This window comes from Diabrotica virgifera, chromosome 3 (genome assembly GCF_917563875.1).
Source record: "Diabrotica virgifera virgifera chromosome 3, PGI_DIABVI_V3a".
Classification (NCBI taxonomy): Eukaryota; Metazoa; Arthropoda; class Insecta; order Coleoptera; family Chrysomelidae; genus Diabrotica; species Diabrotica virgifera.
In genome coordinates this window covers 202,975,199-202,995,099 of record NC_065445.1, presented here as the reverse complement: position 1 = coordinate 202,995,099, position 19,901 = coordinate 202,975,199, and the positions used below count along the sequence as shown (strand labels likewise).

Genomic DNA, 19,901 nt, shown 5'->3' with positions numbered 1-19,901 from the left:
TATCAAATGTTTTTTCCATATTAAGGAAACAGCACAAATCGAAAGGGACAAATTCTAAGCAAAAGTTGTTATATAAAGTTATTAAAATAAATCAATACTTTTTGAGTTAGTAAAGATCAAAGATTTTAATTTTCGTGAAAAAAAAAATGCATGTTTTAAACCGGGTTTTAACTTTTGAGTTCATTTTATGCTAAAATAAAGAAAATCTTATAGGGATTACTGTTCATTTTAATTTTTGTGGAAATGGCGTATGTTTTATTTTTCACTATTTCCTAAAAAATTCGAAAGGGTTCTCTTATTTTCATCATAATTTGTTTAATTTTGGTGCTATCAACTTGCCGAAAAAAATATACATTCAATTACCTATAACTCACTGGGAGTTAATATAAGTCAAGTAAGGAATTTATTCTATTTTTTATTATCTTCAATTTTTGTAATAACTTTTTTCTAAAACTTACACTTTTGAGTTATTTATGAAAAATGGTTTTAAATCATCCATTTTTTTCATGACAAATTAAAATCTATGACCTTTAATAACTCGAGAAGTATTGGTTTATTTTAATACATAACTTGATATAACAAATTTTGCTTAGAATTTGTACCCCTAAATCGATTTATGGGGTTATTTTTAATAAAATAATTTTCACCTCCGAAAAGGGATGCTATCCACCCCCAGAGTAACACCCCAAGTTTGCACCCTGTCACTTTTGTTTCTTGGGTTATCTTCTAACCACTCACCAGTTTTCATGGAAATCGACAGAGGTTCAACGAAATAAGAGGAGAAAACCTTCAGTGATTGCACTAATAGCGTTGATTGATAAATATAGAGGGGTATATTCATCCAGTATATTCATCAATCAACGCTAATAGTGTTTCTATTATTATCTAATTATATATTATTTTATTTTCCAGTATTTCCAGAGAATTTTTATAGAGCAAATATTTACACTAGGAGTGCTTTAACTAACAAAAGTCTGGAAAACATCCCTCAATTTAGGGATCATAGGAAATTGCCTATTAAAAAATTCAAACTAGTCTGCTATTATGCATTGCCCACTACTGAAGAAGAAGTACTCAAAATCGAAGATCTGGACCCACATCTCTGTACCCACATCAATGCTGCATTTGGTAAAGTTATTAATAAGACACTACATCTGACAGAACCATTCAAAAGTTCCTTAAATAAGTTGGTGAAACTGAAAGAGATTAATAAAGACCTGAAGGTGCTTCTAAGTGTAGGAGGTATGAGCCAAGACGGTGGATTTCCAGAGATGGTCTTAAATCACAGTAACAGAAAGATGTATGTAGTATTTTTAATATTAAAATTTTTAAATAATCAGTTAAAAAAGAGTGTGGTACTTGGGGACTGCCAATACAAGGGAATACTTATAACAAGTCATTACTATACAGTGTATCACATTTAAGATGAAGACAGCTCTACAGGGTGTATCATTAAGAATGTCCAATCTCTGAGTTGAAGATTCTAGACCTCAAATTATTAAGATTTAACCCAAATCACTTTTATAAAATGTGGCTCCTTACTGAGTTACAGGGTGTTACAGGATAAATAAACGTTTCTAGCTACTACCAGAGGCGTACGACAGAGGATAGTGAATGGTTAACCCTTCCCAAATTCTACGCCATTGAGGGAATTACTATTTTATCGCAATTTTTCGATTCTCCAATACTTTCTATGTAAATAATATACTCTTCATTGGTAACGATAAAGTCATTAGCTTTCGAGATATTTTAATTAAAAATGAAACGGCACAGTTATTTTGATTAATTTATGATATGATTCATAATATGATTAATATTTAAAAACAGTTTGTAGCCAGTAATTTAACGACGTTCTACACCTTCGGCAAAGAATTAAGGATTTGCATGAAATTTTAGTATGTTATAGTTTACTTAAAAAAACTAAGACTTGATTTTTTTTAAAATTGTTTTACCGTGCCGTTTAATTACTATTAAGGGTCAAAGTTAAGTTTTAACATGGGCTCTTATGGGAATTCTTAAAAAGTTAAATAATAACTTTTGACCCAAATTTACGACTTTTAATTATTTGTGCTTAAATTAAAGTTTTTTTTGTAAGGAATAACATATTAAAAAATGAGGATTGTTTACCGTACCATTATTAAATAAAAGTGAAAATACTGTTTCGAAATTTAACAAAGTTGGTAGTGAGATCAGCTGCACTCGTGGTCGTCAATGCGCAGACGCACTAAATACGCGTCAGCAATTTAAACTGTGTATAATTCAAAGTCGATATGATGAATCATAAATAAAGTGAAATAATTATTTTAAATATTAATTAAAGCTAATTCGAATAAATATTTATTAGTCTTGGTTATACCGCCACCAGCAAGAAGAGAAGCTACAACAATAATTTTTAAAATAAAATCAACATTTATTTATGAAATTCAAAAGAAGTTAAAAAATCTTACCTAAAGCCATTTTAGAATTAATTTCAAATACTTTTCTACCAGTTGCAGGGTTGTTATATTTTTCTGAGGAAATTACTTTTTTATTTCACCACAGGAATGACATTTTACATCAAAGTAGGATCCCAAACCATGACTTTTTTCTTTCACAACATTTTTCAAAATCAAATCAGCTTTACAAAATGAACAAATCATTTGTTCAGATACATATTTTAAATTTATAATTCTAGATCCTTCGACAGGTATAGTTTTGTTTTTCTGAATGTTCAGTTGGTTGTATAGTTTTAAAATTGCTTAAACCAACTTTTTTACTTCTATTATACTTATCAATTTTTTTAATTTTTGTAAATCTGCCTGTAATGCTCGAAAGAAGCTGATTCTTTTCCTTTTCCATTTTTTTAGGTTATGCATGCACGTTTCTATCTCTATACTGCCTACGCCAGCGAGCAGGCATGATTTGAGTATTCTGCTATCAATGCATTGTTACCAACTTTCGCTTGCATATAAGTTTCCCCCTCATTCCTCCGAGAGGCATACCCCGCAACGAAGGTGTAGAACGTCGTTAAAACTATTTGACGTATCCTTATCATTTATCATACTTGGTAGAAAGTGTAAGTACTGTACACCCTAATAAATTATGTTAAATAATCGTTTCTGGCTACTACCAGAGGCGTACGACAGGGTAAAGTGGCTGGTTGACCCTTCCCAAATTCTACGCCACTGACGGAATTGCTATTTTAGTGTAATTTTTAGATTTTCCAATACTTTTTATGTAAATAATATACTCTTCATTAGTATCGATAAAATGATTAGTTTTCGAGACAATTGAAGTTAAAAATGGAAGCGACACAACACATTAATCAAAATAACGGTGCCGTTTCATTTTTAACTTCAAATACCTCGAGAACTAATGACTTTATCGTTACCAATGAAGAATATATTATTTACATAGAAAGTATTGGAGAATCTAAAAGTTGCGCTAAAATAGTAATTACCCCAGTGGCGTAGAATTTGAGAAGGGTTCAACTATTCACTATCCCCTGTCGTACGCCTCTGGTAGTAGCCAGGAACGTTTATTTATGATAATTTAGTAGGGTGTATAGTAGCCACACTTTCTGCCAAGTATGATAAGGATACGTCAAATAGTTTTAAAGTACATACTGGGTAAAAATAGTTTTTCAATTTTTAAATAAAACACCCTGTAACTCAGTAAGGAGCCATACTTTATTTAAGTGATTTGGGTTAAATATTAATATTTTGAGGTCTAGAATCTACAACTCAGAGATTGGACATTCTTAATGAAACACCATGTATATTTTGGCTTTCGTACAGGTTAAATAATCACATTTTTTAAGATCTTCAACCTATTTGCACCCACTCCTGGACAACTGCATCTGCATCCATTTTTTAAGTTACTGAACTGAAATTTAAATTTTAAACACAGCCTACTGCTACACCACAAACAGGGTAAATTTGCAATATATTGTTTTGCGTTACAGATATGCGTTAGGTACAGGAAAAAGTTACTTGAAAAAGTGGTTCCATATTATTCTAACCCTACATACCAAATTTCATGACAAAATTCGCACTTTTAGGTTTTTTCATTATTTGTAGTCGGGACCCTAAAACCTAAAATTGGTTGTCTCGATGTGCATATCGGGAAAGTCAAGATGCAGACCCAGAATGGAATTTTAGGGTCCTGACTACAAATAATTAAAAACTAAACGTGCGAATTTTGTCATGAAATTTGATATGTGGTGTTAGAATACTATTTCGGACAACTTTTTGCACATCTCTAATGCGAAGCAAAATATCGAAAATTTACCTTGTTTGTGGTATTTTAGTATATATTTAAAATTTAAATTTTAGTTGAGTATCTAAAAAAATGTGAACAGTCAACCTGTATGAATATGCAAAACTTCAAATCTGTATTTATTTTCATAGCCGAAATATACGTAGGGCTTTCTTCATCTTAAATACGACACAATGTATATACGTTAATGAAATTCTATATCTGCTTATTTCTAAATTGTTAACATTTTTGGGAACTGAAGATTTCATTTGATTCGATTCAAATTGAATGGAGCCAAACCGATTCGCTTTTATTTAATTTTCCTTAGTTTTAGAAGAATAGAATTGATATTTTAGTTCAATTTTTTGTTTCTCCCATCCTTACTTTCTATGTAAATAATATAATCTTCATTAGTTTTCTAGATATTTAAAGTTAAAAATTAAACGGCACAATTATTTTGATTAAAGTACATAATTGTGCCTCATGATTTTTAACTTAAAGTATTTCGAAAACTAGTGATTTTATCGTTACGAATGAAGAGTATATTATTTACATAGAAAGTTACATTTTGATTTACATGGAAAATCTAAAAATTACGCTAAAATAGCAATTCCGTCAGTGACGTAGGGTTTGGGAAGGGCCAAACTAAGAGAGACATTAATATTCAGCTCAGCGGTGTGCTATTCTTCAAGGTGTGAAATTTTATCAACAAGGGATCTACCTTGAGTATCCCGCTGAGCTGAATATTAATGACTCTTAGTTTGCTTGCAGAACTATACCTACACTTTCTGCCAATTATAATAGTTTTAAAGTAGGTACTGGATACAAATAGTTTTTAAATTTTTAAATAAACCACCCTGTAACTCAGTACCTAAGGAGTCACATTTTATTTAAGTGATTTGGTACAGATCTTAATATTTTGAGGTCTAGAATCTACAACTCAGAGATTGGCCATTCTTAATGAATCACCCTGTATATACGTTTTCTACGGCATTCAAAGTGTTTTTCTAAAATTAATTTTGTCTTTAAATTTTTTTAGTTTTATAAAATCAGTCAACAATGCAATAAAAACTCATAAATTGGACGGTATAGATTTGGATTGGGAATTTCCGAATTTGGACACACCCGATAAATTTCAAAGAATGCATTTTACTCAACTATTGGAAGAATTTCGGAAAAGCATTACCAAGCAATCAACTCCTTATCTTTTGACAGTGGCTGTAGCTGCGCCTATGACTTTGATTAGTCAATGTTATGATGTTTCATATATGAATGAGTAAGTTATTTGTATTATTCTAATTCTTTTTTACGAGTGTGTTCAACTGTTTGGATGTTTTATACGGCTATAATTTTTTATACAACGACGTCCGATGTGGACTTCGAAACGTTAATAAATTCATTTTTTTTTTTAGTTAAATTGTGGCTTATTTCGCCTTTAGAATAGTTAATTTATTAGACTATGGGACAAAACATATTTAGGTCACATTGAAATTGTGATGTCCGGTTGACATTTTCGGTTGTAAACTTCTGTTTGCGGTTGTAAACCATTGGTACTGTATCTTGTAGACTAACTTTAATAATCAATATTGAATAATAGCAACATTTTTGTTTTTGAGCTTTATTTATGAGAAACAAATTTACAGCTAAAACAAAATGCTACATATTATTAAGAAACTGACAAAAAAAAATTATTAAAACTAATAGTCCTGTCGCCAGGGGGGGGGGGGGTACAACGGCCTCCTGAATTCAGATGGACTTACCCAAGTTTTTTTTATATATATTTTGACCCGTAGAATACGAATTTTTTGGGTAACAGTTGATCCGGATGTCGATAAAATTGTTATAGACAAAGAACTTGAGGAATTCCATAACAGCGATTTCTCGCAAAACAAAACATATTTTTGTATTTTTTGGGTCATTTTAAGCAAAAAATATTCCTACAAGTTTTTTCGTAGAATGCATAGTTTTCGAGATAACCGCGGTTGAACTTTCAAAAAATCGAAAAATGGCAATTTTTGAACCCGAATCACTTTTGATTCTGTTTACCGCATTTGAAAGTTTAAGGCAAATTATATCGGTTTTGATTATTTGCATTGCTAAAAATTAATTTTTTTACTGCTGAACAAAGCTATAAACACATAGTGTTTCCCGTGCCTAATACATGCGTTTTAACGCATGCTACGTAGACATTGCCTCGCTTGCACTTGTAGCTACTCTACCTACTCGTTAGATTTTAAATGAGAAATCATTGAAAACATCACTCACGCACTAGGTGTTTATAGCTTTGTTTACCAATAAAATAATAAATTTTTAGCAATGCAAATAATCAAAACCGATATAATTTGACTTAAACTTTCAAATGCGGTAAGCAGAATTGCTACTTTATTTTTTAATCAAAAGTTATTCGGGTTCAAAAATTGCAATTTTTCGATTTTTTGAAAGTTCAACCGCGATTATCTCGAAAACTATGCATCCTACGAAAAAACTTGTCAGAGCATTGTTTGCCTACAATGACCCAAAAAATACAAAAATATGTTTTGTTTTGCGAGAAATCACTGTTATGTAATTCCTCAAGTTCTTTGTCTATAACAATCTTATCGACATCCGGATGAACTGTTACCCAAAAAATTCGTATTCTACTGGTCAAAATAAATAAAAAAAACTTGGGTAACTCCATCTGAATTAAGGAGGCCGTTGTACCCCCCCTGGCGACAGGACTATAAACATTATTGGAAAAAAAATTTCATCTATAGCGTGTATTTTCCCCTCTGGCATTAATGACAGCTTGTAGGCGACGAGGCATACTTTCAATTTCAATTATAGTTCTGGATCCCGCGTACCAAAGAAAATTTTATTTATAGCAAGCTAGAAATTTGTTCATAGCGTAACGGTGTCAAGTAGGACAAACTTTGATGTACGGAAACACTGGAACAGGGGAAGTTTTAATTGTGGAGCATGATAAAAGTGTCGTCCTGACAAGTTTATGATTGTGAAAAATTGTTTTAAAGTTTATTCAATTGCCACCGTTATAAAATATATGAAAAAATGTTTGTCCGGCAAAAATGTTGGGCATTTTAACGAGTCCGACACGTAGAACATGTCACATGACCGGAATTATGTAGGTGATAAATAGCAGTCTGATTTTTGCATGAGAGTTTAATGAAAAGTTAAAAAATCAATTGGAAGTTCTGTCCGACAAAATGAATTGGAAGTTTTCGTAGTCTGACGTTCTAAACATGTAAGATATACATAGACAAAAATGTTGGTGATAATTGGAAATTGGAAATAGCTTTCCGACAAAAAGCCATTTAAGTAAACTATTCCTTACAAAGAATGACTGTTGTCCGAAAAAAAGAAGGGGTCGAAGAAGGGGAAGAAGATTTTTAAGTCGGACAATTAAAAAAAATCATTTTTGAAATTTCAATAACGGGTGATTATTCTATATCAAAAGTACCTACAATCGATTACAATTACAATCGATATCTTTCGATTTATATCAAAATCATTTGGTGCCTCACTATAATAGATTGCCATTTAAGTTTATTATAGTCCAAGCTATAGAGACTAAAAACTGTCACTTTTGCCAATAATTCATAATAAATTGCAATCGTTACTTCAAATTTAAACTAATCGATTTATTTTGGCAGCAAATTATTTCTAACCATGTGACATATTACATTATATATTTCATTTGTAGAAATTTGAGAAAAATTACGATATACAATTTTAATGTTGTTCTGAAGCTATTTCCTTGTGGCATTTTTATAATTAACTATTTATATGGGAAATAAGCCACAATTAAATTGAAAAAAATAATTTATTATTTTTTTCAATTTAATTGTGGTTTATTTCCCATATTTTATGTTTATTTTATTTTATTTTATTTAATCAGTTAAGCCCATTCGTACCTTTTGGTGTTGGGCTGTTTTCAACTAGTTCAATATCTACATTTCAATACATTTTAATAATTATACAAAACTTTTATTTTAACAATACAATTTTAATAAATATAAATTACTTATTTGACCCATTTTTCTGTCCATATGTTTTAATCTTGTGGTGCTTCTTTGATACTTCTTTTCCATGCTGTTCTATTTTGAGCCAATTGTTTTGCCATACTCCATTGCAGTCCTCTCTTCTCTGCTTCTTGTCTAACTTGTTCTTCCCATCTCATTCTTGGGCGACCTACTTTATTTTTCCCTTGTACTCTGACTTCATATAGGTACTTTTTTCGTTATTCTTGTGTCGTTTAGTCTGTGGATGTGGCCCAACCATCCTAACTGTCGTTCCCCTATAATTGTCTCTATGGGTTTTATCTTTAGAGCTTGAGTTATTGTGTCGTTTCTTATTTTGTCTCTTCGTGTGACCCCTTCTATTTTTCTCAAGAATCTCATCTCTGTAGCTTTGATTTTTCTTTTGTTGTTCTTTGTTAGCGTCCACGACTCACTTCCATAGACGATTGATGGTCGAACCACTTTTTGGTACACTTGTGTTTTGACTTCTTTGGGTACCTCTTTCTTTCCAAAGAACGTATTTCTTAATGTATTATAAATTGTCCCTGCTTTTCCTATTTTATTGTTTATTTCTTTGTCTATTTTACCATCTTCTTCAATAATTGTACCTAAGTAGTTGTAGCTGTTTACTTGTTCCAAAACTTGTCCTTCTACCTTAATTTTTATCACTTTTTTTGTAGTTGCCATAACCATTGTTTTACTTTTATCTGTGTTTATTTCCATGTTCATTTTTCTTAGTTCTTTTATATAAGTGTTTATTATTTGTTGCAGTTTCTCTTCCGTGTCAGCTAACAATACCATATCATCTGCAAATAGTAATTCTTGTATTTGTACATTGTTCATTTTCCATTTTCCCAATATCATGTCTTTAGATTTCTCCTTGCATTGCTTTATTGCGTCATCTAGTACCATTGAGAAAAGTAATGGACTTAGTACACAGCCTTGTTTTAGTCCTATCTTTGCCTGGAATTCATCAGATTCTTGATTGTGAGTCCTTATTTTTATTTTATTATTTTTATATAAGGCTTTAATTATTTCTATCGGGAGTTCGATTGTAGCAGCGGAAGCGAATAGTTCTCTGTGTGATCGAAGTGCTAATTATTAGAGTTGTTGTTGTTTTTACCAAAAAATGGAATTAAATTCAGATGGCAGAGGAAATCCACCTGACAGAGGAAGGATTGACGATGTTGCTAGTAATATGGATTATGAAGTTAATGAAAAACAAAAACAGTCTGAGGAAATTATAAATATTAATATTAATACACAATCAAAACAGGTACCGATAACAAATCCAAAAAACTTTTTACCAGATTATCAGGTAAGCAATAAAACAAATAATAATATAGGCCAGTCCATAATGTCAGAGGTGAAAAATAAATACAGTCAAGGTGACCAAGGTCCTTATTTTGTTTTTATGCAGAATAAGGAAGGGAACATCGGCCGATTGCATCGTATCGCGACAGCTCGGTTAATTTTAGGTGCAGTACCTGCAATTAAAGATAATATTGTTAATATTAATATTATAGGAAAAAATAAAATTAAAATTGAATGTAACACATATAAAAGCGCTAATATTTTAGTGGAATGTAAAAAGTTAATAGAAAGAAATTACGATTTATATATTCCAAATTTTTTTACTCAAAAGAGTGGGGTAATTAAAGGGGTAGACAAAAATATTTCAGAAAACGAATTAAAAGGTATTATTGTTCCAAGATACGGCAATTTTAAAGTAATAAACGTTAAAAGAATAAAGCGAAAAGAAAATGATCAACTGGTGGAGACGGGTACGATAGTGGTGTCTTTCAGAGGCCAAATGATTCCAAAACAAGTAATCATTGAGCGAATGATATATCAAGTGGAACCTTATGTTCCAAGAGTAATACAATGCCTTAATTGCATTAGGTACGGGCACGTTACGTCACAATGTCGTGGTAAGAAAAGATGCAGCAAGTGCGGACAGGAACATGATTCAGATGTATGTGATTTAACAGATCCCACTTGTATATTATGTTTTGGAAACCATTCAGCATTAGATCGAAACAAATGCGCTGAGTTTGAAAAACAAAAGGGTATTAAATATATAATGGCAAATGAAAATTTACCTTTTGAAGAAGCAAAATTAAAATACAGCAGTAGCTATAGAACAGTCCTAAATTCAACAAACACAGGAAATAGGTACACAGTGACAACCAAAAGAAAATGGAGCGAAGGAGCTCAAAATAAATCAGTTTATCCTTATTCAAAAGAACACGAAAATATACTGGACACTGCAAGCGCTTCTGCTTACCCGTCGCTACCAGTTATAAACAACCCATTATATCAAAATCAAACAAAAATAGTCCAACAAAACTCACTAACTAGTAAACAAATTACTGATAATATAGTAACAATATTTAAAAATTTCTTAGACAAAAACTTAATTCCAATAGCAAACAAACAAATTTTAGACGACATTAAAAGTAATATAGAAAAAGTTTTAAATGGCCCTAGTAAATAATAAGATTTTACAATGGAATTCACGATCAATAGTGAACAATAAAGGCCATTTTGAAAAGTACATTTTCGAAAATAAATTCTTAGCTATTCTTTTAAGTGAAACTTGGTTAAAACCAAATTCAAAGATAAGCTTTTCCCAATATAACATCTTCCGTGAAGATAGATCAGATGGTTATGCAGGAGTAGCGATATTATTAAGAAAAAATATCAATTTTCAGAACAATTTAAATTTTTATAAAATAAATAATGTCATGTGCGTTGCAGTACAGATTAAGATAAATAATAAAAACTTAAACTTATATTCCATTTATGCAAAACCCAAATTATGTGTGTCAAAAAACGAATGGGTTAAATTTTTCAATAGTTTACACAAACCTTTTTTAATAGGGGGAGATTTCAACTGCCATAATAAAATGTGGGGGTGTGATGTCACCGATCAAGAAGGTATTTATCTTTTTGAGGCTATGGAGCAATGTGGACTTAATTTCCTAAATGATGGGTCAGAAACATTAATTCGTAAACCTATGCATTTAAATAGATCTGCTATAGACTTAACAATTTGCTCTAGGGATATTTATTACAAATTTGATTGGCACACAGAAACTTTGAGTCTGGGTTCTGATCACTACCCAATAGTAATAGAATTTAACCATAATACTGATAGTAACGTTACTAATAGTAATGCTGTCATTGACACTAATGATATATCTAGATCTAGAATTACATGGGATATTAAAAAGGCAGACTGGGCTTTCTTTACCTATCTCTTAAACAATGAAAAGAATAATAATATATCAGATGGTTCAGAGCAAGAATATTCCACATTTTGTGACTCAATCAATTTAGCTAGTAAAAGCTCTATTCCAGAGAGGAAGAGAGGGCCCAATGCAAAATTTAATAAACCATGGTGGAATGATGATTGTAGGGACGCTATAAGACAACAAAAAGAAGCTTTTTTGCAGTTTAAAAGACTATCTAATTACGATAATTACTTAAAATATCAACAAGCAGAAGCTTATAAAAAAAGAATTATTTTAGGCAGCAAAAGAGCTTCTTGGAAAAACTTTTGTAGTAGTTTAAATAAAAATACACCTATTAGCAAAATATGGAATGAAATCAGAAAATTAAAAAACGTTTATAATCCTCCCAATAATCCGATAGTTGAAAATGAGTGGACAGATATATTTTTTAATAAAATTGCTAGACCTTGGGTTATAGAAGGAGAAATTAATCACAGGAACCCAACGGATAATAGACATGACAATGACGAAGCAAACGAAGACAACATGTTTCTCACTGAAGCATTTAGTCTGGAAGAAATAAAGAACTGCCTAAAAAGACATAATAATTCAGCTCCAGGATTAGATGGTATACACTATAGTATGTTGTATAATTTACCCATACATAAGAAAGTTCAACTACTAAACGTAATAAACAATATCTGGATGAGTATGGATATACCACGTGCATGGAAAGAGTACATCATAGTTCCAATTCTTAAGCCACACAAATCACCAAACTGTCCGGATTCGTATAGAGGCATTTCACTATCATCATGTGTGTTAAAAACAATGGAAAGAATGATTAAATGTAGACTAGAATTATGGTTAGAAAAAAATTCTAAAATACCTGCAACACAATTCGGCTTTAGAAAATCATGTTCTACGATGGAAAATTTAACGCACTTAATACTGGATATATATAACTCATTTTCCGCCAACAAGTCGGTATTTGCTACATTCATAGACATAGAAAACGCATATGACAATGTGAACCTACAACTTCTATACCACAAAATGAAGGAAATAGGACTGCCAGATACACTCTGCTGGAAACTTCATCAACTTTACATCAATAGAACTCTTTATCTTCAAATCAATAACAAACTAATAGGACCCAGAGTTTCAAACATCGGGTTACCCCAAGGGAGCATCTTAAGTCCAATATTATACACTATTTATACAGCGCATATAGGTCAAAGCATAATTACTAGCAAACAAGGTAAAATATTACAATTCGCAGATGATATATGCATATATGTAGACCAATTGGAAATAGAACAAGGCAGTAGAAAAATAAATACAGTATTTAAACATCTACAAGAAGACCTAGATCAAATAGCATTAAACATATCAACAAAAAAAACACAAGCTTGTATATTCTCCCGAAAACGAAACATTCCAGAAGTAGTGGAGTTGCAAAATGTCTCGTTTAAAGTTCAACCTAAAGTTAAATATTTGGGTATTATACTGGATAGGAAAATGATTTGGAAAGATCATATTGAGTATATCGTAGCAAGAGCTGACAAAGGGTACAATGCGTTACGAGCAGTAAACTATACAACCTGGGGAGCAGATCCCAACATAGCATTACTAATGTATAGGTCATATATAAGGTCAATATTAGATTACGGATGTTACTTTTACAATCAAGCCGCCAAAACCCATCTTCAAAAAATAGACATCCTTTCAAATAAATGTCTCAGATTATGTATAGGAGCTTTGATGAGTACTCCAATATCAAACCTAAGCGTAGAATGTAATGAACCACCGTTATGGTTAAGAAGGAAAATTCTGTGTGAAAAATTTATAACTAAAATGATAACTAAAGAAAGCATAATATGTAACAACTGCCACAAACTTTGTATAAATGACCTAACCACAGAATACTGGAGGAAAAAGACAACATTACTACTTGCTGAAAGTTACAATAGATTAAGACAATTTAAAAATAAACTACATACATCAACTCTGCCATCTATGTTTCAGATAAATCTAAACAATATACCAAACATACAACCAACCTACATGAGAGATTACTCGAAATTTCCAGTGTACTTAAGGAATGCCATGTTTAATGTGGATATAGAAACTTTATTTCCGGGACATTACCAAATTTATACCGATGCCTCAAAAATGAATTCGAGGGTGGCCGCTGCCGTGTGGGACCCTAGGACAAGGTATAAAGAGGGTATACGACTTAATGAAAATTTTACAACATTTTCAGCAGAACTTATTGCAATACTGAGAGCATTGCAGTATATAAGCAGTATAAACAATAATGAAGAGAAATTCCTAATCCTTACAGACAGCAAAAGTGCTTTACTTAAACTGGAAAGTTTGAAGGACATATCAAACTACATATATATTGATATTATTAAGGCATATATCGCACTTAAGGATAAGGGCAAACAAATATCATTTTGTTGGGTAAAAGCCCACTCTAATCTTAAACACAATGAAATAGTAGATACTTTAGCTAAGAAGGCTACCGAACAAGAAATTGAAAGTGAATATAAATTAACATTAAATGATATTTACGCTAATATTACTAGCAATAAAACCAAAACCTGGCAACAATGGTATAACAACTCAACAAAAGGGCTATTCTATAAAAACATACAATTAAATATTCCAGCTAAATCCTGGTTTAATCATTATCACGGCGAAAAAATCGTTGTTTCATATATATGCAGACTTAGATTTGGACACTGTCTAATTCCAGAACACAAATTTAAAATAGGTCTTAGTGATAGTAATCTTTGTGAATGTGGTGAGTTAGGATCTGCAGAACACATGATACTAAACTGTAGACTAAAGATAATCGAAATAAATCATTTCATGAATCAAGTATATAGAGAAACCAATATTACAAGACCTTTTAATCTAATAACAATATTATCTAGTTTAGACGAACGTGTATATGAGATCCTAATTAAACACATACTTAGTATAAAATTAAAATTGTAAACTATAATACCTGTGTTTATCCCATTTGTCTACCTACCTTTCCGTGGTCTAGTCTTGTGTGTGTGCATTGCTCTGAAAGACCCCTGAGCAGAAGTACTCCTTGTTGACATTCCTTATAATACAATTAAAAAAAAAAAAAAACAAAAAAAATAATAATAAAAAAAAAGAAAAAAAAAAGAAAGAAAAAAAAAAGAAAGAAAAAAAAAGAAAGAAAAAAAATATATATAAAAATAAAAAATAAAAAAAAAAAAAAAAAAAAATAATAATAAAAAAAAAACATAATAAAGAATAATATTGAATAATACTAGAATATATTTATGATATAGATATATGTATATAAATGTGTAATATTGTATGATTGTAGCTAAAGATTAAATTATCCATTTATTGTTATAGAATCTAGGTATATCTTTAAAATACAAAATCTTATTTTAATAGTAATATGTGAGATAAATATCTGTAGAGCAAAAATAAGTTCGGCTAATGGATTAAGTCCACAGTCAGGAAATTCGATGACACACACACACACAATTATTTCTATCATATCCTTTTCTATTCCATTTTTCTTTAAACATTTCCATATATCTTCCCTTCTTATTCTATCAAAAGCTTTTTTCAGATCAATAAAGCATATGTGTATCTCTTTGCCTTTCATCAATAGTTTTTCTCCTATTTGTCTCAATATGAATATCAGATCTTGGGTACTCCTTCCTTTTCTGAAGCCATGCTGGGATTCTTCTAGTTTTATTTCTAGTTTTTCCCTTAGCCTTTTTTCAATTATTCTATTGAATATTTTGGCAGGAACGCTTGTCAATGTAATACCCCTATAATTTTCGCAATTTCTTGCGTCTCCTTTCTTAAACAGTGGTACTATTATATCTGTTTTCCAATCAGATGGTATTTCCTTTGCTGTGATTATTTCATTTAGTAGTTCTCGGAATTTTTCTTTTGAATTTTCACTCATGTACTTTAACATTTCAGCTGTGATTTCATCTTGGCCTGGAGATTTTCCCAATTTTAATTTGTCAATGGCTTCTGCAATTTCCTCTTTTGTTATTTGCTGCATTTCCTCTGTATTTTAGATCATGTCTTCCTCTCTTTCATGTTGATATTGTTTCCATTCTGTTAGTTCTTCAAAGTACTGCTTCCATCTTTGCATTATTTCTCTTTCTGTAGTTAATATATTTCCTTCTTTATCTCTTATGTTTCTTAATCTATGTGTTTTCTTTTGTCTTAGCTGTTTCAATGTACCATAGAACAATTTTTGGTTATTAAAATAGTTTTCATTCATTTTGTGTCCAAAATCTTCCCAAGACTTCCTTTTTGCCGTTTTAATTTCTTGTTTAATGTCGTTTCTGGCCATTTTATATTTTTCGAAATCGTCCTCCGATTTGGTTTTTAGATACATTTTCCATACTTTTTTCTTTTCTTTCACTTTACGTTGTATTTCCGCTGTCCACCATTTACTTTTCTTCGAATATATGTTTGTGACTTTAGTTGTTCCGCATACTTCTTTTGCTGTTTTCAATATGATTTCCTTAAATTGCTTCCATTTATTTTCTATTCCTGTGTTAATTGCCTTTATAGTCTCGAACTGTTTGGTTAACTTCTTCTGGTATTCCTCTTTACTATCTATTTCTCTTAATTTGTAGCTTTTTATTTTTTCTTTAGTTATCTTCTTTCTTTTTTCTGTTGTGTTATGTGTGTACACCCTTAGTTCCATTATAAGCAAGTAATGGTCACTGCTTATTTCAGCCTCTCTTTTTACCTTTACGTCTTTTATCATCTTTAGGTCTTTTCTTTTTATTAGGAAATAGTCTATTATGGATTTTTCTTTTCTCGATGAGATTTCTCTAGTATATTTGTGTATGTCTTTGTGCATAAATTTTGATATATTTTCCCATATAAATAGTTAAATACAATTTTAATAAATAATTTATTTATATATGTAGGTATAAGGGTAATACCCTTCTTCAAGCAAGCCCTTTTTAACTGAAAAACTTTATAGCACGAATTATGATATCCAAAAGAATTTTCACAATTATCTGGCAACTGAACCTCATTGAATTATTGATGACCATGTAAAATGTTCGACAATTACTCAAAAATTTTCAGTTGAATTTTTTGACTTTTTAATTTGGTGGCTTAAAATTTAAACACACACACACTCAAAAATAGACACAAAAAACACTCCATAGTTAATATAAATTTTAATTTCCAACGCACGAGGCAAACAGAAAGTCAGAGACCATGTGCTTTCAAATATTACTTTAGGTTTGTTCCAACTCGATACAAAACCGTTCTTAAACGGTTACGAATATGCGCAGTAACGAAAGATGTGTTACTACGCAGAATTATTCGTTATTGCGCATGCGCGTAACGATTCAAGAACGGTTTTGAATCGAGTTGGAACAAACCTTGTGTATAGAGCACAAAATGTCACAAAGACAAATGCAGCCTTCTATATACACATACTTCTAAGCATATGTCATTTTTACGTCTATGTTTATAAGCACCGAATTCTTACACTCTTCACATTTTTCAACGTCGTTTACAGGGTTAAGATTTGATTATGCAAAAAAAATGTACACAACGTTTTTTGTAGGAAATTTTCCATACATTCTGATGCGCCGAATTAGAAAACCCTAAGAGATTACTTTCATATGTTTTATGACATTCTCTATTATCATTTGGAGAACCCTAAAAATATGAAACAAATCTAGAACAAATTCCACCCAAAAAATAACATTTTTTTTAATATATACATTTATACTTACCTCACTGTTTTTGGAGTGTGCATGTATGTATATACAAATGCAAGTATGTAAATATAAATAATAATATACATACAACTAAAATAGCTTTATCAATATACAACTAAGTCATTCTGAAAAAATTATTTTTTATTTATTTCCTCCGATTTTCCCAAACTTTTTGTCTGACATATAACTTTTTGCGTTACAAAGTATAATTTGTACTTAAAAAATCAAAATTAGCTTGTTATTTATCACCTGGATTTTTGTCTATATCTTCCATGTTTAGAACGCCGGACTATGAAAACTTCACATTAAATTTGGCGGACAGAACTTCCAATTGATTTTTTAACCTTTCATTAAACTCATGCAAAAATCAGATTTCTATTTATCCCAACATAATTCCTGCCATGTGACATGTTCTACGTGTCGGACTCGTTAAAATTCCCAACATTTTTGTCGGACAAACATTTTTTCATATATTATATAACGTTGGCTATTGAATAAACTTAAAAACAACATGATATTTTTTACAATCCGAAACTTGTCAGGACGACACGTGTATCATGTTCCACAATTAAAACTTCCCCTGTTCCATTGTTCCCATACATCATTAGTCCGACTTGGCACCGTTAAGAAATGAACAAATTTCTAGCTTGCTATTAATAAACTTTTCTTTGGTACACGGGATCCAGGACTATTAAGTTACGGATCACATTCTGGCCGCTCTATTATCCCATTCTTGCAATAACAACTCTCGTAGCTTCTGGTCAGTTCTTGTATGAATGGGTATGCCTTCGGATACTTCGGCCCAACTCATCTTAGACATGTTCGATAGGATTCATGTCTGGACTGAGTAGTCTCCAATCAAATCGCCAATTCCCACTTCATTAAAATATTCTCTGACAACTCTGGCAGTCTAGCATTATCCTGCATGAAAATGCCATGTTCACCATAATAGTCATGAAAGGCATCACATGATCATCTAAAACTTTTATGTATCTGTTAGCTGTAAGGGAGCCATTTTGTATGAAGACTAACTCTGTGCGTGCTTGTGAAATGATTACTGCTCAGATCATAACCGACCCACCGCCAAATGGGAATCGCTCATCAATACAAGCCGCAGCATATCTTTCTCATGGTATTCTCCATACAACATATCAACATTGCGTTGCTCTAATTTACATTATTCCAGTGGAGGCAGGTCTAAGCAAAATTGAATCTTGCTATCCAACGCCGGCCTTGTTATGGTGGCCAGTAGGTTCCAGAATTTTTCCGTACAAAATAGTTCCGTAGTGTGTACAAAATTTTATATTTTTACATAAATTTTACAAAATACATATTTTGTGTATTTTGTAAAAAATAGTTGCGTCCTTGATATGCTAACAGTGTTGTTTTCTGATTACCATCGTTAATTTATTGTAGAGTAATGTCGCGTAATAGCACTGTTATTCAATCTTTGATTGGATAATTCATTTGTTTAAAACAATATTTACTCAGTTGACGCAATTATTATTAAAAACAAAAAGATAGTGGTTCTATTTCAACTATCAGTTGTAGTTTTTGTAAATACATATTTATCAATAGATGATACGGGGGCTGTTTTAGTTTATTTTTATCATAATGATAGCACATTATCTATGCAAAAAAGTGAGTCGTTGGTACTAGCGGTTGTACGCTTGTAGGCGACTTGTTAGGTATATTTGTAAACAATTGTTCATATGTGTTTATAGTATGGTATAACTAGACCCAAACCCAGACATCCAAAGTGAAAGTTATCCTCCAACACCAAATTATTCTATATGGTCCACATAATGTTCAGAAAAAAGTCACACCATTTTGAGCGTCGGGTTTGGGGGGGGGGAGAGGGGGAGGAATCGATAAATTCGTAGTTTTTTACGTTTTTCGTAAATATTTCTAAAACTATACGATTTAGCATAAACAACCTTCTATACAAAAATGTTCTACATTAAATCTGAAATAAAAAAGGCCCTATGCATAATCCTTCTAAAATAAACGGTTTCAAAGTTACTGAGGTAGTATAGTATAATTGGTCCAGAAAAAGGCCTAACCTAAACATCAAAAGTAGAAGTTTTCCTCCAACACCAAATTGTTCTATATGGTCCACATATTGTTCAGTAAAAAGTTACACCATTTTGAGCATCCGGTTTGGTGGGGAGATGGGGGAGAAGTCGGTAAATTAGTAGTTTTTTTACGTTTTTCGTCAATATGTATTTCTAAAACTATGCTTTAGCGTAAACAATGTTCTATACAAAAATGTTCTACATAAAATTGGAAACAAAAAAGGTCGTCTACATAATTGTTATAAAATAAACAGTTCCAGAGTTACGGAGGGTGAAAAGTGGAGGTTTTCGATACTTTTTATATTTATTTGACAATTTCCTACTGATTTTCTTTAACAGGATTGTGTTTTATAAATCAAATATGCTATTTCAGTGGCCGATGGTATGTTAGTGATAAGCCCTTGAAGAAACGTCAACCTCACCACCCAAAATCATCATCAATTGCCCAAGAATATAAAAAGTATCGAAAACCTCCACTTTTCACCCTCCGTAACTGTGGAACCGTTGATTTTATAACAATTATGTATAGGACCTTTTTTGTTTTAATTTTTATGTAGAACATTTTTGTAT

General features: G+C 31.3%; 1 protein-coding gene across 1 annotated transcript in view; it reads left to right on the top strand.

Annotated features, from left to right (window-relative positions):
* The window catches only part of LOC114339190 (chitinase-3-like protein 2), a 54,889-nt gene that overhangs the window by 9,073 nt on the left and 25,915 nt on the right, over nt 1-19,901 (top strand). The window contains exons 3-4 of the mRNA XM_028289819.2: nt 913-1,300; nt 5,276-5,512. Coding sequence (XP_028145620.1) covers nt 913-1,300; nt 5,276-5,512 — 625 coding nt within the window. The remainder of the gene's footprint in view (nt 1-912; nt 1,301-5,275; nt 5,513-19,901) is intronic.